The 26,230-nt window shown below is 48.6% G+C and overlaps 1 protein-coding gene across 1 annotated transcript in view; it reads right to left on the bottom strand.

The window, feature by feature from the left end:
• The window catches only part of szt2 (SZT2 subunit of KICSTOR complex), a 125,455-nt gene that overhangs the window by 6,826 nt on the left and 92,399 nt on the right, over positions 1–26,230 (bottom strand). The window contains exons 62-70 of the mRNA XM_038268121.1: positions 26,022–26,147; positions 25,603–25,805; positions 25,406–25,502; positions 24,623–24,703; positions 23,660–23,734; positions 4,316–4,381; positions 709–922; positions 380–557; positions 176–298 (exon numbers count right to left, since the gene is read on the bottom strand). Coding sequence (XP_038124049.1) covers positions 176–298; positions 380–557; positions 709–922; positions 4,316–4,381; positions 23,660–23,734; positions 24,623–24,703; positions 25,406–25,502; positions 25,603–25,805; positions 26,022–26,147 — 1,163 coding nt within the window. The remainder of the gene's footprint in view (positions 1–175; positions 299–379; positions 558–708; positions 923–4,315; positions 4,382–23,659; positions 23,735–24,622; positions 24,704–25,405; positions 25,503–25,602; positions 25,806–26,021; positions 26,148–26,230) is intronic.

Genomic DNA, 26,230 nt, shown 5'->3' with positions numbered 1-26,230 from the left:
AAGAGACTACCCCCTCTCTAACAGACCACCCAGGCTTTAAAATGTCACTGCTGTGTGGACACACAGACAACGTGGATGCCGGATCTGGATGGTTGGATTAACCTTAAACTCGCTGCTGTCTGATAAACATGTTACCAACCACAGCTTATCTGGTCGGATAGTTCCTTCTCGTTACCTCAGCAAATGCCTCTCCCCATCAGACTGATTCTCGAAAGGAGCAGCATTATGGCAGACCACCAGAGACACGTCAAAGTCGTCGTGGTGGTGGAGGCCCTCCAGGTCTTTGTAGGAGCCAGAACTAGAGGAAAAACAGAGACGGTTATCTGAGGTCCAACAGACGGAGCGGGACGGCGTGGTGAGCAGCAGGACGGGTCCTGACCTGTTCCACAGAGCTACCAGCGCGTACTCATGCAGGTCTGCCATCCCCTTTCTGCTGTCAGCAGCGGCTGCGGCCTTGGACATGCGGAGAGGCTTCATGTTGTACGTGCTGGCGTGGTCGATGATGTAGTTGTAGAGCTGGTGGGCTGTTATCATCGCCGTGGAGACCGAGAAGCTTCCTTTACAGAAACATCACAAACTGTTGGCCTACTCTGGTTCATCATCATCATCATCATCATCATCATGATCATCATCACAGTGGTCTTTCCTGACAGACCATAGTTCCTGCTCTCTACCACCATCTGTTGACCAACAGGTCACCAGTATCACCTTGAAAGACGTGATTGCGGCCAAACTTGGGAATATCCGGGTAATGGCAGATGAAGTCATCCAGGAAGTCTGTGAGCTGGTAGCCCTGTCGAAGCGTCATGTGGCACCCGACCAAGTACTGGTGAGCGACCCGCAGGTGGAAGTCGTAGCTGAAGGAGTGGACGTGCATCAGGTCCCGAACCTTATCGCACTCCTCAGTGAAGAGCATGGACAGCTGCAACAGAAGGGTGAACACAGGCTGTCAGGTGCAGCGATCACAGAGAGGCGTACTCATCTCCTGCAGGATGAGGAGCCTCTGCTCCAGAGACATAGCAGGCCTTCATCAAGCTTTGTTCCCTTTGCCTACTCTAACCTTCTGCTAACCTTAGATGCATAGATAAAACCTGCCAGAGTTTCTACAGCTCAGAATTCCTCCCAGCAATCATGGGCTGCTGGAAAGAAGACTCCAGAGAAGAAGAAGGAAAACTTTTCCATCAGAATCAGACATTAGTTGGAGGAGGCGCTAAGATGTCCATGGACCTGTTAGCTTTGGTCCGAGTACGTTTGTGGAAGGGACATCTGGTAGAGACGTGGTACCCGCTCCTCAGCCTGGACTGACCCTGGGGCCGTCTGACGGCTCTCCCAACAGGAAGCCAGTACGGGGGTACAGTTAGGTATCCAGTCAGCCACTAATTGTCCAAGTTCTCCTTTTTAGAAAGATGAGAGTTCTATAATTTCATTATATGTTCAATTCAATGATGAGTTTAAAAAAAACAGACCACTGGACTTTGTTTACCAAGTTTGAAGATGTTTCACTTCTTTATCCAGAAAGCTTTCTCAATTCAAAATGTCCGGATTAGCGTTGAGATTCAGGCTTATAGAGCAGCCCAACAAAGTAGCTTAGAAAACGTGCAAATTGCACCAATAAAAGATCCACCCCTCAGGAGTGCGGAGTCTTTGAGGTTGTTTTAGGCCTGCAAAACCCGATACTGGCCCATGCCTCTGTAAAAGGAGAGTCATTACGGTCAGTGTTGGCCTGGCTAAACAGGTAAGATGTTCTGGTCCCCTGCATGGCCACGAGGAGTATGAGAGCGGGAAGGGATCAACTCCAGGTGCATTGTAAGTTTTAGAAAGCTGAAATCTGAGTCCACCCCCCCTCTGTTTAAGGTTGGGTTTTCTTAGCATAGATGGCTTCCTTCACGTCCCTCTCAAACCACCTGTCTTCTTTGTCCAAAATGCGAACATTCTGGTCCTCCAAAGAATGTCCTTTGTCCATCAGGTGTAGATGTAGCGCAGAGTCTTGTCCAGAGGAGGGCGCTCTCCTGTGTTGGGCCATGCGTCTGTGGAGAGGTTGTTTGGTTTCTCCAATATAAAGATCAGAGCATTCCTGACTGCACTAATAGAATTGATTCCTTCTCATTGCCATGCAGGGGACAAAGACATCTTGCCTGTTTTGCAGGCCAAATGCAACCTCAATGACTCCCCATTCCTATGATGTGGACCTATTTTCCAGCTTCAATTTGCATGTTTTTTAAGCCATCACAAAGCTTTTGTTGGGCTACTCTATAAACCTGGAACTCAACGCTAATCCAGACATTTTGAATTGAGAAAGCTTCCAGGATGGGAAGAGAAACGTCTTCAAACTTGAAAGTCCAGTGGTTGTTTTTTGGAATGACTATGACCTAGATGACTAGGAATCTTCACCAGCACACTTTAATGATGAGACACAAAAAAATCCAGGAAATCACATTATAGGGTTCTTTTTAATTAGTAAATTATGGTGGAAAATTAGTATTTGGTCACTACCAAAGCATTCAGATGTCTGTTGACTCATGACCTGTATCATTGGAACTCATTATCTAAGTCTAAACTAAACCATGGCCAAGACCAAAGAGCTGCTGAAGGACATCAGGAGGGAAACTTTAGACCTGCACCAAGCTTGGAAGAGAGAACCTTCAACACGAAGCAGGTTGGTGGGAAGAAAAGGACTGGAATAAAATGGAAGACCTACAAGACCATTGATGATCTCCCTCCATCTATTAGATCTCATCTTACATCCTTACATCCTGCCGCATCCTGATTGGCCAGGCGTGTCTTCGCTGGTACCACAGAACATGTCCAGGCCCGTCCGAAGTTTGCAAGACAGCAAATGATGAGACAGAGGAGAACTCGTCAGATGTGGAAAATCAAACATGTTTGAAATTCAGTTGGCAGTCCGGAGGGTGTTGTGGGTAAATCCTGCTGTTGAAGAAGAGCTACAAGCAGATTTACCAGAACCTCAAGCACTGCGCATCTGCAAACAATGGACCTCTTCTTCTTCTTCCGGATAGCAGCCCAACAAAGCCCTGTTTTTGTTTAGAAAACATGCAAATAGAAACGGATGAACGGGTCCCCCCCTTTGGAATGGGGGTCATTTGGCTTCTTTGTTAGACTGCAATGCCCCATACCTGTCTATGTCTCTGAAAGGGGGTCGTTAAAGGGAATTGTTGGCCTGGCTGAACAGGCGAGGTCTTCTGTTCCCTTGTAAAGGGGTTGAGGCTGCGATGATAGCGGGAAGGAATCACCTCTATCGCTGCATTGTAGGTTTTTGTATCTTCTTTCATCTTTCACCACAAATCAAATACGTAGAAGATCAGAACAAAGTTAGATCATGTCTGAAATGATGATTCCTGTTTCCTTTAGGACAGAGGGGTGCTGGGTTCATGTTAACCTTTCACAGCCCATGGCCTGGTCTGGATACCTTCTAAAAGCTAGCTGAAGAGCTGCAGTCCATGTTCCTATCAGCGGAGGAGAGATCACGAATGATCACGATGGAGAGAAGATAGAACTACTGAGGAACAAAGCAAAAGGTTCAAAGAAAGATGGTGGAAACGGAAGAAAAACAGGAAGCTTAGGCAGGCTTACATACCTTCCACCTGCCTCAGACATTCAATCCCAGATTTTTAGACCACCTAATCTGAGGATTATGGTAGAGAGCCTGAACATGTCCACTCAGACTCCTGATAATATTCATCAATCTGATTCTTCCTCCTGCCGACTGACTGATTAGTTACAGGCTTGATCTCATCGGGTCAGGTTCCTTTTTGATTAGAGGAGACTCCATATAAAAGCTATATTCAAACATTTCATCACATCAAGGAGCAGAAAAGCAGCAGAAGGACGACGTAAGCCAAACGACACAGATTATAGGCGGAATTTGGCCCCGGTCACTGGTCCAACTTCTCCAACAAATTGGAAGTCAGTAGGACTGTTTACAGCAAAGAGGCGGAAAGGATGCACAGACAATGAGCTGAAACACCCACAACAGCAAAACCAACCAGCCTGCTGAGAGTGGAAAAGGAAGGGAAATCACAGAAAGGTCTGCCTCACACCTGGAGGGCAACAAGATGGCCACTAGATTCACTTCTAGGCTATGAAGTCAGGAGGTGGTTGGAGCTAATCTAGGATGACGTTTTGTCGCTGACACAGGTGGAGCAGAACAACAAACTAAGGATTCTGATCCAATATTTGGACAAGAAAGAAGGAGAGATTTGGAGAGAAAGATGAAGACTGATGCAGCAAGCAGATTGGCAATCAGGGGTGAAGCCTGATTGAAGTGAGACACCCCTGAAGAAGAGCAGGAACATACCGCACAGTCACACACTGGGGCGGCGTCTGGAAACGGCTTGCAACGAGGTTTGGTGAGGAGGGTGCCCTGATGGAGAGATGACATGAGGTGGGACTTGGCAGACATAAAGACAGACAGATGGATGAGAAGAAGGATCCATGATTTCAAACAGCGCAGCTAGAATCTGGTTCTTCTGACAAGGAACCAGGAGCCAATGCTTAGTGTGTGAAACACCACAGAAAGGCTCTGAAGACCAGTGGAAAAGTGGAGGTCTGGAGTTGCTGACCTCTGCAGACCATGCAGCTCAGCTCCACTGGTCTAATGAGACATCTCACTGGTCTAAAGAGGCTTCCCACTGGTCTAATGAGGCTTCCCACTGGTCTAAAGAGGCTTCCCACTGGTCTAATGGGGCTTCCCACTGGTCTAATGGGGCTTCCCACTGGTCTAGTGAGGCTTCCCACTGGTCTAATGAGGCTTCCCACTGGTCTAATGAGGCTTCCCACTGGTCTAGTGAGGCTTCCCACTGGTCTAATGAGGCTTCCCACTGGTCTAATGAGGCTTCCAACTGGTCTAATGAGGCTTCCCACTGGTCTAATGAGGCTTCCCACTGGTCTAAAGAGGCTTCCCACTGGTCTAATGGGGCTTCCCACTGGTCTAAAGAGGCTTCCCACTGGTCTAATGGGGCTTCCCACTGGTCTAATGGGGCTTCCCACTGGTCTAGTGAGGCTTCCCACTGGTCTAATGAGGCTTCCCACTGGTCTAATGAGGCTTCCCACTGGTCTAAAGAGGCTTCCCACTGGTCTAAAGAGGCTTCCCACTGGTCTAAAGAGGCTTCCCACTGGTCTAATGAGGCTTCCCACTGGTCTAAAGAGGCTTCCCACTGGTCTAATGAGGCTTCCCACTGGTCTAAAGAGGCTTCCCACTGGTCTAATGGGGCTTCCCACTGGTCTAAAGAGGCTTCCCACTGGTCTAATGGGGCTTCCCACTGGTCTAATGGGGCTTCCCACTGGTCTAGTGAGGCTTCCCACTGGTCTAATGAGGCTTCCCACTGGTCTAATGAGACATCTCACTGGTCTAAAGAGGCTTCCCACTGGTCTAAAGAGGCTTCCCACTGGTCTAAAGAGGCTTCCCACTGGTCTAATGAGGCTTCCCACTGGTCTAAAGAGGCTTCCCACTGGTCTAATGGGGCTTCCCACTGGTCTAATGGGGCTTCCCACTGGTCTAGTGAGGCTTCCCACTGGTCTAATGAGGCTTCCCACTGGTCTAATGAGGCTTCCCACTGGTCTAATGAGGCTTCCAACTGGTCTAATGAGGCTTCCCACTGGTCTAATGAGGCTTCCCACTGGTCTAGTGAGGCTTCCCACTGGTCTAGTGAGGCTTCCAACTGGTCTAATGAGGCTTCCCACTGGTCTAATGAGGCTTCCCACTGGTCTAGTGAGGCTTCCCACTGGTCTAATGAGGCTTCCCACTGGTCTAATGAGGCTTCCAACTGGTCTAATGAGGCTTCCCACTGGTCTAATGAGACATCCCACTGGTCTAATGAGACATCCCACTGGTCTAATGAGACATCCCACTGGTCTAATGAGACATCCCACTGGTCTAATGGGGCTTCCCACTGGTCTAATGAGGCTTCCCACTGGTCTAGTGAGGCTTCCCACTGGTCTAATGAGACATCCCACTGGTCTAATGAGACATCCCACTGGTCTAATGAGACATCCCACTGGTCTAATGAGACATCCCACTGGTCTAATGACGCTTCCAACTGGTCTAATGAGGCTTCCCACTGGTCTAGTGAGGCTTCCCACTGGTCTAATGAGACATCCCACTGGTCTAATGAGACATCCCACTGGTCTAATGGGGCTTCCCACTGGTCTAGTGAGGCTTCCCACTGGTCTAGTGAGGCTTCCAACTGGTCTAATTAGGCTTCCCACTGGTCTAATGAAGCTTCCCACTGGTCTAATGAGACATCCCACTGGTCTAATGAGGCTTCCAACTGGTCTAATGAGGCTTCCCACTGGTCTAATGAGGCTTCCCACTGGTCTAATGAGGCTTCCCACTGGTCTAATGAGGCTTCCCATTGGTCTAATGAGGCTCCACTGGTCTAATGAGGCTTCCCACTGGCCTAATGAGGCTCCACTGGTCTAATGAGGCTTCCCACTGGTCTAATGAGGCTTCCCACTGGTCTAATGAGGCTCCACTGGTCTAATGAGGCTTCCCACTGGTCTAATGAGGCTTCCCACTGGTCTAATGAGAGTCAACTGGTCTGATGAGGCTTCCCATTGATCTAATTAGGGCTCCCCACTGGTCTGATGAGGCTCAACTGGTCTGATGAGGCTTCCCACTGGCCTAATGAGGCTCCACTGGTCTAATGAGGCTTCCCACTGGTCTAATGAGGCTTCCCACTGGTCTAATGAGGCTCCACTGGTCTAATGAGGCTTCCCACTGGTCTAATGAGGCTTCCCACTGGTCTAATGAGAGTCAACTGGTCTGATGAGGCTTCCCATTGGTCTAATTAGGGCTCCCCACTGGTCTGATGAGGCTCAACTGGTCTGATGAGGCTTCCCATTGGTCTAATGAGGCTTCCCACTGGTCTAATGAGGCTTCCCACCAGTCTAAGGAGGCTTCCTACTGGTCTAAAGAGGCTTCCCACTGGTCTAAAGAGGCGTTTCACTGGTCTACAGGTGCTGGTCATAAAATTAGAATATCATGAAAAAGTAGATTGATTTCAGTAATTCCATTTAAAAAGTGAAACTTGTATATTATATTCATACATTACATACAAACTCATATATTTCAGATGTTTATTTTGTTTAATTTTGATGATTACAAATGACAACAAATGAAAATCTCAAATTCATCATATCAGAAAATTAGAATATTACTGAAGACCAATAAAAACAAAGGATTTATAGAAATGTTGGCCAACTGAAAAGTATGAACATGAAAAGTATGAGCATGTACAGCACTCAGTATTTAGTTGGGCCTCCTTTGGCCTGTATTACTGCAGCAATGCGGCGTGGCATGGAGTCGATCAGTCTGTGGCACTGCTCAGGTGTTATGATAGCCCAGGTTGCTCTAATAGTGGCTTTTAGCTCTTCTGAATTGTTGGGTCTGGTGTATTGCATCTTCTTCTTCACAATACCCCATAGATTTTCTATGGGGTTAAGGTCAGGAGAGTTTGCTGGCCAATTAAGAACAGGGATACCATGGTCCTTCAACCAGGTACTGGTAGCTTTGGCACTGTGTGCAGGTGCCAAGTCCTGTTGGAAAATGAAATCTGCATCTCCAAAAAGTTGGTCAGCTGCAGGAAGCATGAAGTGCTCTAAAACTTCCTGGTATGTGGCTGCGTTGACCCTGGACCTCAGAAAACACAATGGACCAACACCAGCAGATGACATGGCACCCCAAACCATCACTGACTGTGGAAACTTTACACTGGACTTCAAGCAACGTGGATGAAGTGCCTCTCTTCTTTTCCTCCAGACTCTGGGACCTTGATTTCCAAAGGAAATGCAAAATTTACTTTCATCAGAGAACATGACTTTGGACCACTCACCAGCAGTCCAGTCCTGTTTCTCTTTAGCCCAGGCAAGACGCTTCTGACGCTGTCTGTGGTTCAAGAGTGGCTTGACACAAGGAATGCGACAGCAGAAACCCATGTCTTTCATACGTCTGTGTGTGGTGGTTCTTGAAGCACTCACTCCAGCTGCAGTCCACTCTTTGTGAATCTCCCCCACATTTTTGAAGGGGTTTTATTTCACAATCCTCTCCAGGGTGCGGTTATCTCTCTTGCTTGTACACTTTTTTCGACCACATCTTTTCCTTCCCTTCGCCTCTCTATTAATGTGCTTGGACACTGAGCTCTGTGAACAGCCAGCCTCTTTAGCGATGACCTTTTGTGTCTTGCCCTCCTTGTGCAAGGTGTCGATGGTCGTCTTTTGGACAACTGTCAAGTCAGCAGTCTTCCCCATGATTGTGTAGCCTATAGAACTAGACTGAAAGACCATTTAAAGGCTTTTGCAGGTGGTTTGAGTTAATTAGCTGATTAGAGTGTGGCACCAGGGGCCATCAATTTTGAACCTTTTCACAATATTCTAATTTTCTGATATGATGAATTTGAGATTTTCATTTGTTGTCATTTGTAATCATCAAAATTAAACAAAATAAACATCTGAAATATATGAGTTTGTATGTAATGTATGAATATAATATACAAGTTTCACTTTTTAAATGGAATTACTGAAATCAATCTACTTTTTCATGATATTCTAATTTTATGACCAGCACCTGTAGTGAGGCTTCCTACGTGTCTAATAAGGCTTCTCACTTATCTGATTGGGATTTCCATTGGTCCAGTAAGGCACCCCACTGGTCTAATGAGGCTTCCCACTGGTCTAATGAGGCTTCCCACTGGTCTAATGAGGCCTCCCACTGGTCTAATGAGGCTTCCCACTGGTCTAATGAGGCCTCCCACTGGTCTAATGAGGCCTCCCACTGGTCTAATGAGGCTTCCCACTGGTCTAATGAGACGTCCCACTGGTCTAATGAGGCTTCCCACTGGTCTAATGAGACGTCCCACTGGTCTGATGAGGCTTCCCATTGGTCTAATGAGGCTTCCCACTGGTCTAATGAGACTCAACTGGTCTAATGAGGCGTTTCACTGGTCTAGTGAGGCTTCCTACGTGTCTAATAAGGCTTCTCACTTGTCTGATTGGGATTTCCATTGGTCCAGTAAGGCACCCCACTGGTCTAATGAGGCTTCCCACTGGTCCAATGAGGCTTCCCACTGGTCCAATGAGGCTTCCCACTGGTCCAATGAGGCTTCCCACTGGTCCAATGAGGCTTCCCACTGGTCTAATGAGACGTCCCACTGGTCTGATGAGGCTTCCAACTGGTCTAATGAGGCTTCCCACTGGTCTAATGAGACATCCCACTGGTCTAATGAGGCTTCCAACTGGTCTAATTAGGCTTCCCACTGGTCTAATGAGACATCCCACTGGTCTAATGAGGCTTCCAACTGGTCTAATGAGGCTTCCCACTGGTCTAGTGAGGCTTCCCACTGGTCTAATGAGGCTTCCAACTGGTCTAATGGGGCTTCCCACTGGTCTAGTGAGGCTTCCCACTGGTCTAGTGAGGCTTCCAACTGGTCTAATTAGGGCTTCCCACTGGTCTAATTAGGGCTTCCCACTGGTCTAATGAGGCTTCCCACTGGTCTAATGAGACATCCCACTGGTCTAATGAGGCTTCCAACTGGTCTAATGAGGCTTCCCACTGGTCTAATGAGGCTTCCCACTGGTCTAATGAGACATCCCACTGGTCTAATGAGGCTTCCAACTGGTCTAATGAGGCTTCCCACTGGTCTAATGAGGGTACCCACTGGTCTAATGAGGCTTCCCACTGGTCTAATGAGGCTCCACTGGTCTAATGAGGCTTCCCACTGGCCTAATGAGGCTTCCCAATGGTCTAATGAGGCTTCCCACTGGTCTAATGAGGCTCCACTGGTCTAATGAGGCTTCCCACTGGTCTAATTAGGCTTCCCACTGGTCTAATTAGAGTCAACTGGTCTGATGAGGCTTCCCATTCGTCTAATTAGGGCTCCCCACTGGTCTGATGAGGCTCAACTGGTCTGATGAGGCTTCCCATTGGTCTAATGAGGCTTCCCACTGGTCTAATGAGGCTTCCCACCAGTCTAAGGAGGCTTCCTACTGGTCTAAAGAGGCTTCCCACTGGTCTAAAGAGGCGTTTCACTGGTCTAGTGAGGCTTCCTACGTGTCTAATAAGGCTTCTCACTTGTCTGATTGGGATTTCCATTGGTCCAGTAAGGCACCCCACTGGTCTAATGAGGCTTCCCACTGGTCTAATGAGGCTTCCCACTGGTCTAATGAGGCCTCCCACTGGTCTAATGAGGCTTCCCACTGGTCTAATGAGGCCTCCCACTGGTCTGATGAGGCTTCCCACTGGTATAATGAGACATCCCACTGGTCTAATGAGGCTTCCCACTGGTCTAATGAGACGTCCCACTGGTCTGATGAGGCTTCCCATTGGTCTAATGAGGCTTCCCACTGGTCTAATGAGACTCAACTGGTCTAATGAGGCGTTTCACTGGTCTAGTGAGGCTTCCTACGTGTCTAATAAGGCTTCTCACTTGTCTGATTGGGATTTCCATTGGTCCAGTAAGGCACCCCACTGGTCTAATGAGGCTTCCCACTGGTCTAATGAGACATCCCACTGGTCTAATGAGGCTTCCAACTGGTCTAATGAGGCTTCCCACTGGTCTAATGAGGCTTCCCACTGGTCTAATGAGACATCCCACTGGTCTAATGAGGCTTCCAACTGGTCTAATGAGGCTTCCCACTGGTCTAATGAGGGTTCCCACTGGTCTAATGAGGCTTCCCACTGGTCTAATGAGGCTCCACTGGTCTAATGAGGCTTCCCACTGGCCTAATGAGGCTTCCCAATGGTCTAATGAGGCTTCCCACTGGTCTAATGAGGCTCCACTGGTCTAATGAGGCTTCCCACTGGTCTAACGAGGCTTCCCACTGGTCTAATTAGAGTCAACTGGTCTGATGAGGCTTCCCATTCGTCTAATTAGGGCTCCCCACTGGTCTGATGAGGCTCAACTGGTCTGATGAGGCTTCCCATTGGTCTAATGAGGCTTCCCACTGGTCTAATGAGGCTTCCCACCAGTCTAAGGAGGCTTCCTACTGGTCTAAAGAGGCTTCCCACTGGTCTAAAGAGGCGTTTCACTGGTCTAGTGAGGCTTCCTACGTGTCTAATAAGGCTTCTCACTTGTCTGATTGGGATTTCCATTGGTCCAGTAAGGCACCCCACTGGTCTAATGAGGCTTCCCACTGGTCTAATGAGGCTTCCCACTGGTCTAATGAGGCCTCCCACTGGTCTAATGAGGCTTCCCACTGGTCTAATGAGGCCTCCCAATGGTCTGATGAGGTTTCCCACTGGTATAATGAGACATCCCACTGGTCTAATGAGGCTTCCCACTGGTCTAATGAGACGTCCCACTGGTCTGATGAGGCTTCCCATTGGTCTAATGAGGCTTCCCACTGGTCTAATGAGACTCAACTGGTCTAATGAGGCGTTTCACTGGTCTAGTGAGGCTTCCTACGTGTCTAATAAGGCTTCTCACTTGTCTGATTGGGATTTCCATTGGTCCAGTAAGGCACGCCACTGGTCTAATGAGGCTTCCCACTGGTCCAATGAGGCTTCCCACTGGTCTAATGAGGCTTCCCACTGGTCTAATGAGGCCTCCCACTGGTCTAATGAGGCTTCCCACTGGTCTAATGAGACGTCCCACTGGTCTAATGAGGCTTCCCATTGGTCTAATGAGACTTCCCATTGATCTAATGAGACTTCCCATTGGTCTGATGAGGCTTCCCATTGGTCTAATGAGACGTCCCACTGGTCTGATGAGGCTTCCAACTGGTCTAATGAGGCTTCCCACTGGTCTAATGAGGCTTCCCACTGGTCTAATGAGACATCCCACTGGTCTAATGAGGCTTCCAACTGGTCTAATGAGGCTTCCCACTGGTCTAGTGAGGCTTCCCACTGGTCTAATGAGACATCCCACTGGTCTAATGAGACATCCCACTGGTCTAATGAGGCTTCCAACTGGTCTAATGGGGCTTCCCACTGGTCTAATGGGGCTTCTCACTGGTCTAGTGAGGCTTCCCACTGGTCTAGTGAGGCTTCCAACTGGTCTAATTTGGCTTCCCACTGGTCTAATGTGGCTTCCCACTGGTCTAATGAGACATCCCACTTGTCTAATTAGGCTTCCCACTGGTCTAATGAGGCTTCCCACTGGTCTAATGAGGCTTCCCACTGGTCTAATGAGGCTTCCCACATGTCTAATGAGACATCCCACTGGTCTAATGAGGCTTCCAACTGGTCTAATGAGGCTTCCCACTGGTCTAATGAGGCTTCCAACTGGTCTAATGAGGCTTCCCACTGGTCTAATGAGGCTCCACTGGTCTAATGAGGCTTCCCACTGGTCTAATGAGGCTTCCCACTGGTCTAATGAGGCTTCCCACTGGTCTAATGAGGCTCCACTGGTCTAATGAGGCTTCCCACTGGTCTAATGAGGCTTCCCACTGGTCTAATGAGAGTCAACTGGTCTGATGAGGCTTCCCATTGGTCTAATTAGGGCTCCCCACTGGTCTGATGAGGCTCAACTGGTCTGATGAGGCTTCCCATTGGTCTAATGAGGCTTCCCACTGGTCTAATGAGGCGTTTCACTGGTCTAGTGAGGCTTCCTACGTGTCTAATAAGGCTTCTCACTTGTCTGATTGGGATTTCCATTGGTCCAGTAAGGCACCCCACTGGTCTAATGAGGCTTCCCACTGGTCCAATGAGGCCTCCCACTGGTCTAATGAGGCTTCCCACTGGTCTAATGAGACGTCCCACTGGTCTGATGAGGCTTCCCATTGGTCTAATGAGGCTTCCCACTGGTCTAATGAGACTCAACTGGTCTAATGAGGCGTTTCACTGGTCTAGTGAGGCTTCCTACGTGTCTAATAAGGCTTCTCACTTGTCTGATTGGGATTTCCATTGGTCCAGTAAGGCACTCCACTGGTCTAATGAGGCTTCCCACTGGTCCAATGAGGCTTCCCACTGGTCTAATGAGGCCTCCCACTGGTCTAATGAGGCTCCACTGGTCTAATGAGGCTTCCCACTGATCTAATGAGGCTTCCCACTGGTCTAATGAGAGTCAACTGGTCTGATGAGGCTTCCCATTGGTCTAATTAGGGCTCCCCACTGGTCTGATGAGGCTCAACTGGTCTGATGAGGCTTCCCATTGGTCTAATGAGGCTTCCCACTGGTCTAATGAGGCTTCCCACCAGTCTAAGGAGGCTTCCTACTGGTCTAAAGAGGCTTCCCACTGGTCTAAAGAGGCGTTTCACTGGTCTAGTGAGGCTTCCTACGTGTCTAATAAGGCTTCTCCCTTGTCTGATTGGGATTTCCATTGGTCCAGTAAGGCACCCCACTGGTCTAATGAGGCTTCCCACTGGTCTAATGAGGCTTCCCACTGGTCTAATGAGGCCTCCCACTGGTCTAATGAGGCTTCCCACTGGTCTAATGAGGCCTCCCACTGGTCTAATGAGGCTTCCCACTGGTCTAAAGAGACGTCCCACTGGTCTAATGAGGCTTCCCACTGGTCTGATGAGGCTTCCCATTGATCTAATGAGACTTCCCATTGGTCTGATGAGGCTTCCCATTGGTCTAATGAGGCTTCCCACTGGTCTAATGACACTCAACTGGTCTAATGACGCGTTTCACTGGTCTAGTGAGGCTTCCTACGTGTCTAATAAGGCTTCTCACTTGTCTGATTGGGATTTCCATTGGTCCAGTAAGGCACCCCACTGGTCTAATGAGGCTTCCCACTGGTCCAATGAGGCTTTCCACTGGTCTAATGAGGCTTCCCACTGGTCTAATGAGGCTTCCCACTGGTCTAATGAGAGTCAACTGGTCTGATGAGGCTTCCCATTGGTCTAATTAGGGCTCCCCACTGGTCTGATGAGGCTCAACTGGTCTGATGAGGCTTCCCATTGGTCTAATGAGGCTTCCCACTGGTCTAATGAGGCTTCCCACCAGTCTAAGGAGGCTTCCTACTGGTCTAAAGAGGCTTCCCACTGGTCTAAAGAGGCGTTTCACTGGTCTAGTGAGGCTTCCTACGTGTCTAATAAGGCTTCTCACTTGTCTGATTGGGATTTCCATTGGTCCAGTAAGGCACTCCACTGGTCTAATGAGGCTTCCCACTGGTCCAATGAGGCTTCCTACTGGTCCAATGAGGCTTCCCACTGGTCTAATGAGGCTTCCCACTGGTCTAATGAGGCCTCCCACTGGTCTAATGAGGCTTCCCACTGGTCTAATGAGGCCTCCCACTGGTCTAATGAGGCTTCCCACTGGTCTAATGAGGCTTCCCATTGATCTAATGAGACTTCCCATTGGTCTGATGAGGCTTCCCATTGGTCTAATGAGACGTCCCACTGGTCTGATGAGGCTTCCAACTGGTCCAATGAGGCTTCCCACTGGTCTAATGAGGCTTCCCACTGGTCTAATGAGGCTTCCAACTGGTCTAATGAGGCTTCCAACTGGTCTAATGGGGCTTCCCACTGGTCTAGTGAGGCTTCCCACTGGTCTAGTGAGGCTTCCAACTGGTCTAATTAGGCTTCCCACTGGTCTAATGAGGCTTCCCACTGGTCTAATGAGACATCCCACTTGTCTAATGAGGCTTCCAACTGGTCTAATGAGGCTTCCCACTGGTCTAATGAGAGTCAACTGGTCTGATGAGGCTTCCCATTGGTCTAATTAGGGCTCCCCACTGGTCTGATGAGGCTCAACTGGTCTGATGAGGCTTCCCATTGGTCTAATGAGGCTTCCCACTGGTCTAATGAGGCTTCCCACCAGTCTAAGGAGGCTTCCTACTGGTCTAAAGAGGCTTCCCACTGGTCTAAAGAGGCGTTTCACTGGTCTAGTGAGGCTTCCTACGTGTCTAATAAGGCTTCTCACTTGTCTGATTGGGATTTCCATTGGTCCAGTAAGGCACTCCACTGGTCTAATGAGGCTTCCCACTGGTCCAATGAGGCTTCCCACTGGTCCAATGAGGCTTCCCACTGGTCTAATGAGGCTTCCCACTGGTCTAATGAGGCCTCCCACTGGTCTAATGAGGCCTCCCACTGGTCTAATGAGGCTTCCCACTGGTCTAATGAGGCTTCCCATTGATCTAATGAGACTTCCCATTGGTCTGATGAGGCTTCCCATTGGTCTAATGAGACGTCCCACTGGTCTGATGAGGCTTCCAACTGGTCCAATGAGGCTTCCCACTGGTCTAATGAGGCTTCCCACTGGTCTAATGAGGCTTCCAACTGGTCTAATGAGGCTTCCAACTGGTCTAATGGGGCTTCCCACTGGTCTAGTGAGGCTTCCCACTGGTCTAGTGAGGCTTCCAACTGGTCTAATTAGGCTTCCCACTGGTCTAATGAGGCTTCCCACTGGTCTAATGAGACATCCCACTGGTCTAATGAGGCTTCCAACTGGACTAATGAGGCTTCCCACTGGTCTAATGAGGCTTCCCACTGGTCTAATGAGACATCCCACTGGTCTAATGAGGCTTCCAACTGGTCTAATGAGGCTTCCCACTGGTCTAATGAGGCTTCCCACTGGTCTAATGAGGCTCCACTGGTCTAATGAGGCTTCCCACTGGGCTAATGAGGCTCCACTGGTCTAATGAGGCTTCCCACTGGTCCAATGAGACTTCCCACTGGTCTAATGAGGCTCCACTGGTCTAATGAGGCTTCCCACTGGTCTAATGAGGCTTCCCACTGGTCTAATGAGAGTCAACTGGTCTGATGAGGCTTCCCATTGGTCTAATTAGGGCTCCCCACTGGTCTGATGAGGCTCAACTGGTCTGATGAGGCTTCCCATTGGTCTAATGAGGCTTCCCACTGGTCTAATGAGGCTTCCCACCAGTCTAAGGAGGCTTCCTACTGGTCTAAAGAGGCTTTCCACTGGTCTAAAGAGGCGTTTCACTGGTCTAGTGAGGCTTCCTACGTGTCTAATAAGGCTTCTCACTTGTCTGATTGGGATTTCCATTGGTCCAGTAAGGCACCCCACTGGTCTAATGAGGCTTCCCACTGGTCTAATGAGGCTTCCCACTGGTCTAATGAGGCTTCCCACTGGCCTAATGAGGCCTCCCACTGGTCTAATGAGGCTTCCCACTGGTCTAATGAGGCCTCCCACTGGTCTAATGAGGCTTCCCACTGGTCTAATGAGACGTCCCACTGGTCTAATGAGGCTTCCCACTGGTCTAATGAGACGTCCCACTGGTCTGATGAGGCTTCCCATTGGTCTAATGAGGCTTCCCACTGGTCTAATGAGACTCAACTGGTCTAATGAGGCGTTTCACTGGTCTAGTGAGGCTTCCTACGTTTCTAATAAGGCTTCTCACTTGTCTGATTGGGATTTCCATTGGTCCAGTAAGGCACCCCACTGGTCTAATGAGGCTTCCCACTGGTCCAATGAGGCTTCCCACTGGTCTAATGAGGCTTCCCACTGGTCTAATGAGGCCTCCCACTGGTCTAATGAGGCTTCCCACTGGTCTAATGAGGCTTCCCACTGGTCTAATGAGGCCTCCCACTGGTCTGATGAGGCTTCCCCATGGTCTAATGAGGCTTCCCACTGGTCTAATGAGACTCAACTGGTCTAATGAGGCGTTTCACTGGTCTAGTGAGGCTTCCTACGTGTCTAATAAGGCTTCTCACTTGTCTGATTGGGATTTCCATTGGTCCAGTAAAGCACTCCACTGGTCTAATGAGGCTTCCCACTGGTCCAATGAGGCTTCCCACTGGTCTAATGAGGCTTCCCACTGGTCTAATGAGGCCTCCCACTGGTCTAATGAGGCTTCCCACTGGTCTAATGAGGCCTCCCACTGGTCTAATGAGGCTTCCCACTGGTCTAATGAGACGTCCAACTGGTCTAATGAGGCTTCCCACTGGTCCAATGAGGCTTTCCACTGGTCTAATGAGGCTTCCCACTGGTCTAATGAGGCTTCCCACTGGTCTAATGAGAGTCAACTGGTCTGATGAGGCTTCCCATTGGTCTAATTAGGGCTCCCCACTGGTCTGATGAGGCTCAACTGGTCTGATGAGGCTTCCCATTGGTCTAATGAGGCTTCCCACTGGTCTAATGAGGCTTCCCACCAGTCTAAGGAGGCTTCCTACTGGTCTAAAGAGGCTTCCCACTGGTCTAAAGAGGCGTTTCACTGGTCTAGTGAGGCTTCCTACGTGTCTAATAAGGCTTCTCACTTGTCTGATTGGGATTTCCATTGGTCCAGTAAGGCACTCCACTGGTCTAATGAGGCTTCCCACTGGTCCAATGAGGCTTCCCACTGGTCCAATGAGGCTTCCCACTGGTCTAATGAGGCTTCCCACTGGTCTAATGAGGCCTCCCACTGGTCTAATGAGGCTTCCCACTGGTCTAATGAGGCCTCCCACTGGTCTAATGAGGCTTCCCACTGGTCTAATGAGGCTTCCCATTGATCTAATGAGACTTCCCATTGGTCTGATGAGGCTTCCCATTGGTCTAATGAGACGTCCCACTGGTCTGATGAGGCTTCCAACTGGTCCAATGAGGCTTCCCACTGGTCTAATGAGGCTTCCCACTGGTCTAATGAGGCTTCCAACTGGTCTAATGAGGCTTCCAACTGGTCTAATGGGGCTTCCCACTGGTCTAGTGAGGCTTCCTACTGGTCTAGTGAGGCTTCCAACTGGTCTAATTAGGCTTCCCACTGGTCTAATGAGGCTTCCCACTGGTCTAATGAGACATCCCACTGGTCTAATGAGGCTTCCAACTGGTCTAATGAGGCTTCCCACTGGTCTAATGAGAGTCAACTGGTCTGATGAGGCTTCCGATTGGTCTAATTAGGGCTCCCCACTGGTCTGATGAGGCTCAACTGGTCTGATGAGGCTTCCCATTGGTCTAATGAGGCTTCCCACTGGTCTAATGAGGCTTCCCACCAGTCTAAGGAGGCTTCCTACTGGTCTAAAGAGGCTTCCCATTGGTCTAAAGAGGCGTTTCACTGGTCTAGTGAGGCTTCCTACGTGTCTAATAAGGCTTCTCACTTGTCTGATTGGGATTTCCATTGGTCCAGTAAGGCACTCCACTGGTCTAATGAGGCTTCCCACTGGTCCAATGAGGCTTCCCACTGGTCCAATGAGGCTTCCCACTGGTCTAATGAGGCTTCCCACTGGTCTAATGAGGCCTCCCACTGGTCTAATGAGGCTTCCCACTGGTCTAATGAGGCCTCCCACTGGTCTAATGAGGCTTCCCACTGGTCTAATGAGGCTTCCCATTGATCTAATGAGACTTCCCATTGGTCTGATGAGGCTTCCAACTGGTCCAATGAGGCTTCCCACTGGTCTAATGAGGCTTCCCACTGGTCTAATGAGGCTTCCAACTGGTCTAATGAGGCTTCCAACTGGTCTAATGGGGCTTCCCACTGGTCTAGTGAGGCTTCCCACTGGTCTAGTGAGGCTTCCAACTGGTCTAATTAGGCTTCCCACTGGTCTAATGAGGCTTCCCACTGGTCTAATGAGACATCCCACTGGTCTAATGAGGCTTCCAACTGGTCTAATGAGGCTTCCCACTGGTCTAATGAGGCTTCCCACTGGTCTAATGAGACATCCCACTGGTCTAATGAGGCTTCCAACTGGTCTAATGAGGCTTCCCACTGGTCTAATGAGGCTTTCCACTGGTCTAATGAGGCTCCACTGGTCTAATGAGGCTTCCCACTGGGCTAATGAGGCTCCACTGGTCTAATGAGGCTTCCCACTGGTCCAATGAGGCTTCCCACTGGTCTAATGAGGCTCCACTGGTCTAATGAGGCTTCCCACTGGTCTAATGAGGCTTCCCACTGGTCTAATGAGAGTCAACTGGTCTGATGAGGCTTCCCATTGGTCTAATTAGGGCTCCCCACTGGTCTGATGAGGCTCAACTGGTCTGATGAGGCTTCCCATTGGTCTAATGAGGCTTCCCACTGGTCTAATGAGGCTTCCCACCAGTCTAAGGAGGCTTCCTACTGGTCTAAAGAGGCTTTCCACTGGTCTAAAGAGGCGTTTCACTGGTCTAGTGAGGCTTCCTACGTGTCTAATAAGGCTTCTCACTTGTCTGATTGGGATTTCCATTGGTCCAGTAAGGCACCCCACTGGTCTAATGAGGCTTCCCACTGGTCTAATGAGGCTTCCCACTGGTCTAATGAGGCTTCCCACTGGTCTAATGAGGCCTCCCACTGGTCTAATGAGGCTTCCCACTGGTCTAATGAGGCCTCCCACTGGTCTAATGAGGCTTCCCACTGGTCTAATGAGACGTCCCACTGGTCTAATGAGGCTTCCCACTGGTCTAATGAGACGTCCCACTGGTCTGATGAGGCTTCCCATTGGTCTAATGAGGCTTCCCACTGGTCTAATGAGACTCAACTGGTCTAATGAGGCGTTTCACTGGTCTAGTGAGGCTTCCTACGTTTCTAATAAGGCTTCTCACTTGTCTGATTGGGATTTCCATTGGTCCAGTAAGGCACCCCACTGGTCTAATGAGGCTTCCCACTGGTCCAATGAGGCTTCCCACTGGTCTAATGAGGCTTCCCACTGGTCTAATGAGGCCTCCCACTGGTCTAATGAGGCTTCCCACTGGTCCAATGAGACGTCCCACTGGTCTGATGAGGCTTCCCCATGGTCTAATGAGGCTTCCCACTGGTCTAATGAGACTCAACTGGTCTAATGAGGCGTTTCACTGGTCTAGTGAGGCTTCCTACGTGTCTAATAAGGCTTCTCACTTGTCTGATTGGGATTTCCATTGGTCCAGTAAAGCACTCCACTGGTCTAATGAGGCTTCCCACTGGTCCAATGAGGCTTCCCACTGGTCTAATGAGGCTTCCCACTGGTCTAATGAAGCCTCCCACTGGTCTAATGAGGCTTCCCACTGGTCTAATGAGGCCTCCCACTGGTCTAATGAGGCTTCCCACTGGTCTAATGAGACGTCCAACTGGTCTAATGAGGCTTCTCACTGGTCTGATGAGGCTTCCCATTGATCTAATGAGGCTTTAAATGTCTGTAATGAGGCTCCACTGGTCTGATTAGGATTACCATTGGCCTAGTGAGGTCTCCCACCAGTCTCAGAAGGCTTCCTACTGGTCTGTTCAATTACTGCAACTCCACTTAGCTTTGAGATAGCATGCTAGCTAAATACAACCTCATAAAATGCTTGAAACTGTTTATTATTAAAATGTATGATTCTGAAATGTTCAGTGGTGGGAGTGGATCAGATAATCTGCTACCAGGTAATATCTGAACTAACATTTTTAAGCTGATTAGTTTTTTAAATGAAGTCTTGAAACCAGAAGCAGACAATGTTGCTTATAGTTGGCATGACTCAGGTTATCCTGATCTATCTCTACAGTTTACTGCTATAGGCTTAGACTGCTGGAGGACATAGGGACTGCTTTGTCATCATTTTGCTATTCTATCTATTCTATTTCTATTCTCCCACTCTGCAGAATCTGTTAGTTCAATCTCTAATGTTCTGCTCCCTCTGCTTTTTCTCATAGTAGCTTCATCTGGTCTGTTCCTGTTTGGCTGTGACTCCATCCTGGAGAGGATTTCCCATGAAAAGTGGCTCAGAGCTTGTCTATTTAACCGTTTCTTTCCCAGCAGAGCCACCTGTGGAACTAGTTTACCATTGACTTTTCTATCATCAAAAGTATTTACCGATCAGAGCTTCTATGCTTCTTTTTCTATGTCTGCTTCTGTCTCCTTGAACCCCAGTGGGCCTCAGCAGATGGCCGCTCACACTGAGCCTGGTTCTGCTGGAGGTTTCTTCCTGTTCAAAGGGAATTTTTCCTCTCCACTGTCGCTACAAGCATGCTTAGTGTGAGGGATTGCTGAAGAGTCAATGAGTCGATGCAATCAGCTGGTTTTCCTTAGACAGAAAACTTTGAACCAATCTGACTGGATGATCTGGTGAACTGTGCCTTTAGCTTCCACTAAATGGGAATTTACTTCCTTTATGTCTCGTCTGAAACTAAAATCACGAGTTTGTTCAGTCTTTGTAGGGCATGTGTGAGGCAGAGACTTCCCTCTGGAAGACGAGGAGCAGCTAGCTGCAGGGTTACTGGTTCAGTTATGCTTTAAGTCATGGAAACACAGTTATCAGCCTAATCGCTATATTTAGTGATTTTTCAGACCTTTCTGTCAACTATTTATTTCCAAATAAGCAACTAGTAACCAATCTAGTATCTCAGTGCTGAGAAACAGATGAAAGCACAGATGCTCTGAATTTACTGTTCCCCCTGTGGCCAGTGATCGGCTCGTTCAGTCTACGGTAAAGGTAACATCTGGCTTTTAACTTTTTGTAGGTGGTCTATAACTCAGAGAAAACGGTCTGTTTCTCTGCTGGCCTTCTGGGTCAGCGATCTTTGTGTATGGTTCATTTAGTCGCCTGCTTCAGGTTTTGCTGGAAGCTAATGTTCTTTCTTTGCTGTAATGAAGTCGTTTCCCTGCGACATGTCCATCCATGGAAAGGTTTGACGCCTTTAATGGGTTTCAGTAGAGGTTTATATCCGGGCTGGGTTTATTGGAAGGAGCACCCTAGGTTGTATTTGGGCTGAAACTGTTTTCAGTTTCCTCTATAGAGGATACCAGCCTACGGGTGTTTGGGTTCTGGTGTTTACAGACTGTCTGTATTGATCGGTACTGTGTGCCTCTCTCTAACTCGATCTGCCTTTTTCCCTGTTTCTCTCCTGATGCAGGAGGTGAAGCAGACTTCTAGGATATTGTACTTTTCTCTCTTCACCTTCTTTCTCTCCATTATTTTCTGTTTTCCTTCCACTGAATCAAACTGTTAACTAAGTGAAACAAAAACAGCTGCATCTCCTTAGAGCAACACAGTCCAGTGAGCGGAGAGTTGAGCCAAAGTGTAGGATATAATATAGATTTCAAGTTAGAAGAGAAAGCAGGAGATGGACCCAACAAAACCAGGAGCAGATCACTAGTAAATCTGCAGGTGGTTCCTAGAACTTCTAAAAGTAGAATGGGAGGCAGATCTTTTAGTTATCAGGCTCCTCTCCTGTGGAACCAACTACCAGTTTTAGTCCGTGAGGCAGACACCCTGTCTACTTTTTAGGCTAGGCTTAAAACTTTCCTTTTTGATAAAGCTTCTAGTTAGAGTGGCTCAGGTTATCCTGAGCTATCTCTATAGTTCTGCTGCTATAGGCTTAGACTGCTGGAGGACATGGGGACCCCAATCAACTGGTTTTCCTTAGATAGAAAACTTTGAATTGATCTGACTGGATGATCTGGTGAACTGGAAAGTGCCTTCAGCTGACGTGTGTTGTGAATTGGCGCTATAGAAATAAACTGAACTGAATTAAGTCCGACTGTTTGACTATGATCAGCTCAGAACTGCAGACACTAGATGGAGCTCCTTGCACAGGTTCAATGAAGAACGTTTGAAAGTTCTCGCCTGTTTTATGTCTAGTTTTGCTGATGATCCTTTTTCTATGACAATAGTGACCTAGATGGTTTTGTCCCGTCTTCCGAGGGTTTCAGAACTTTATAGTGGTCCTCAGCATTACTGATGAACAGTATGTTGCTTTAGATGCTTCACTTCTGGACCAAAATAAGCATCTGATGGGAATGGATGGGTCATTAGGTCATCAGTTCAATTTTATCTTTCCTTTACTCTGAGGAAAGTATTCTAATCGCTGAACACTCACTCCACCTTACATGTTATCCGACTCTACAGGGAACGTTTTACTCATCGGGGTGGTCTCTGGTTCACACTGTTCATCCTCCATCCACTGGATGGAGGGTGGACCTGTGTCCCAGCTAATGTTGTTTATAAGAAGGGACAGAGCAGACTGGACTTCTAGAGGAAGCTTAGGTCCTTCAGATGCTGCAGATCTTCCATCAGTCTGCTGTGGAGAGTCTGATCTGTTAGGGTAACACCATCAGAGCTAAAGACTGAAAGAAGCTCAACCCGCTGATAAAGAAGGACAGTGTTATGTCAGACCAGCCTACCTATAGTCAATATGCCTCCGCAAGACGTCAGATTTGTGCTTATCCCTTTAGTTTTGTACGGGCGTGTATCCCTTTAGTCATGTACAAAAAAAACTATTTATGGTCAGATCGACATACCCTTTAAAAAACACCAAAAAAGGAAGTAATTAAATATTTTTTTTGTACATGACTAAAGGGATACACGCCTGTTGAGGTAGTTAAAAGTCTATTTTTTTGTACAAAACTAAAGTAATGAACTAAAGGGATAAACGGGTATTGACTATGGGTATGCTAACTGACAGAACACCGGGCCTGTTCTAGGAACTCCTCTAGAAGCTCTGGAGATGATTTCACAGAGAAGGATTCTTCATAAACCTGTTCAACCAAAGGAGCTTCAGTTAACTTGTTAATAATGAATCAGCTCATATGATGCGAAGAGATGTGAAAATCTTTCCTCTGTAACAGGATTCACGCATCTGTAGGACTAGGAACATGATTTAAAGCCTTCAACCTTTAAATCATCTTTCAGAGAAAATTAATAAAGCTGGAAAAAGTTTCTGTGTCCAGCAGACCAGCTTCCTTCCTTTCTCTCATTGGTTCTGTCCATCTGAAGCTAAATGTGGTGATCATAGAGTCAGTCAGCCGATCCACCCTGAACATGTCTGCTACTGACTGGGGTCACTGTGGCGGCAGCCGTCCTGACCTCTGAGAACCAGGAGGGGCCGTAATGGAGGAGCAGCAGCGCATGTCTGGTCTTGTTTTGATCATTCATGCATGTGTGTGTGTGGGGGGGTCTGTTTACCTGGGAGTTGACCGTCTGACCCATGGGGATGCGGGAACACTCCAGTGCGTACTGCTTGACACAGAAGTAGGATCCCTGAGAGAAAGGAAAGCAGCAGGAACCTGTTAGCATCTAACATTCTACTCTGTTTCCATGTCTGGTTAATACAACTATTCCTTATTTCTGCCATTAATTATGTTTTGATAGAAATCATTTTATTAAAATGCCATCGAACGCTGATAATATTAAGTGTGTCTCAGCCCCCCCCCTTCAGTGTCCACCATATTGGATCAGTCCATTTGCTGCACATGTTCAGAAAGGTCCAAACAGACAGCAGCAAACCATTTGAAAACAAACCATGCAAAGAGCAGTGTTGCCAACTTAGCGCTTTAGTCGCTATATTTAGCCACTTTTCAGACCCCTCTAGCACTTTGATTTCTAAAAAGCTCCTAGCGCCAAATCTAGAGACTTTTTTCTGCTACTGGAGACTTTGGAGACAACATCTAAAAGCAGCGAACTCTGCTCTCCAGAGCGAGTAGATTGGTAACCCCGCCTCCTGCTCTCCTCTATCTTGTCTGCTGTCATGATTCATGCAGCTATTATTTCATCCAAATGAAAAATGGAGAACAGATAAGCAGATCATGGCTTGTCTACAGTGAAAAGAAGGACTGGGTTATTTACTTTGGCCTTTTTGGAAACACAGGAAGGAGCAATCAGCTAAGTGAGCTTAGTGCTTGGAAAAAATCTTTCATTCCTTTAGAGACAGCATGAAAAGTCAGCTGAGTACAAAACATAGAGAGGAAAACAAGAAGAAAAGGGACAAGAGAGGGGCACAACCTAGAACAGAGAATGGATGTCTGTTCTATTAACATTTCTCTATCTGGAGAATGGGGCTGTTCTCCATTCAGAGGGCCCCTGCCTGTCTCTGCCTAGGGCCCCATATTTCGGAAGGGTCAGAACATTGAACATCTGAAAATGTCTCACCTGAAAGGCCAGCTCCATCAGCACGATCCCTCCTGGCAGCGCCCTCTGGAGGTGATAGGAGGCGGTGCCAGCCGCTGACGCCTGCCAATCACAGGAAGGAATGTTCCATCATGTAGACGTTCTACTGCCCAATGACGGAGCATTTAGAACACCTGTTCTCCGTGCCTTTCCTGTATCTAGATGCTGGCCGTTGCCATAGCGATGAGCTGCACTCACCAGCTCAGCCATGTTAAGGATAAAGTGGATCAGTGTGTTCCCACCAGTGGAACTGTGGCCATCGTCCTGAGGCGTGGACTCAGGTCATGTGACTTAGACTGAAATCCCACACTTGGTGACTTTGGACTCCGACTGCGAACAGCGCCGGGACCTTTACCGTGGAACCTTCCTCCGGACCCACATCTGATCCCGCATCCAAACTGGATCAGAGCTTTTCTGATTAACCTTCTTTCCTAGATGGATACCTGTGGAGCTATCTTACTGTTAGCTTTGATAACATAGAAAGTCTTTATAGATCTGTGCCTCTATGTTTCTGAGGGAGGTTTCTTCCTCTCCACTGTCGCCGAGTGCATGCTCAGTGTGAGGGATTGCTTGCTTTCATCCTGTAAACTGTGACTGGATCCAACCCGCTAGAAACTTTCAACCTTTAATCTAGAGGATCTGATTGATCTGGATCTATAAGGTGACCTGATGTGATTGGATCTCTATGGGATGGCACGCTACCTGCTGTCACCCTCCCAGCCGGTACCAGAACCATCTTCAAATATTAAAATGATGAGTTATTACCTTAGGGTTGTCCTCACTCTTCTGCTTCACATAGGAGAAAGACATCCTTCCCTCCAGCGACATGGAGCTGAGCAGTGCGGCGCGCGCCCTGGCAACGCTAGCAGAGGGATGGAGGGACAGCCTGAGGTTAATCTACGGTACCCACAAGACCAGCCGCTAACACCTCCCCACCGACGGAGGAATCCAGAAGCACAGACCTGCGAGCAGGAGATGGAGGCCGGACTTGGACCAGGATGAAGCCCATGCTCTGCAGGTACTGGACGTACTGCTGAAGGAAGGTGTTGGAGATCTCCAGCAGCCACGGCTCCTCCTTCAGCCGGCTGGGAAGCATGTCGGCCGAATCCGTGCTGCAGCTCCGATCTCGGCCCGACGCAGTGGAGTCGCTGGAACGATGGCGTTTCTGGGAACGGGTGGGAACGGAGGGTTCAGGAGGAACGGCCTGGAAAGCCTGGAACAGCCTGGAACGGCCTGGAACGGCCTGGGTTTGTTCTGCAGCCGCCAACCACCTCAGTGAAGCTAATCTGATCTAAAGCAACTGAGGTCCAGACGGCAAACGGACCCAGAACCAGATGAAGGTTCTGAAACGTCTGGCCTGCATAGCAGAGGGAGGACTAACCTTCACCACGGGCTCAAAGCCCGGTTCCTCCTGGATCTGCTTCCTGAAGCCCGGGTCAAACAGGAGCGGGGTGGCGCAGTAGTGGACCAGCCTGGAGGACTGCTTCAGAGTGTCCAGGTCGGTCCCCTGAAGGACAGGACACAACTTTACAGAGCCAACAGAACCAAACAGAACTTTTAAGATGGAACAGAACTTCAGAGGGACCAGCT

This window comes from Cyprinodon tularosa, unplaced genomic scaffold, assembly GCF_016077235.1.
Source record: "Cyprinodon tularosa strain WSP-4 unplaced genomic scaffold, ASM1607723v1 ctg693, whole genome shotgun sequence".
In the NCBI taxonomy this organism is placed as follows: Eukaryota; Metazoa; Chordata; class Actinopteri; order Cyprinodontiformes; family Cyprinodontidae; genus Cyprinodon; species Cyprinodon tularosa.
Note: the sequence above shows the minus strand (reverse complement) of the source record. Positions and strands in the feature narration are given on the sequence as shown.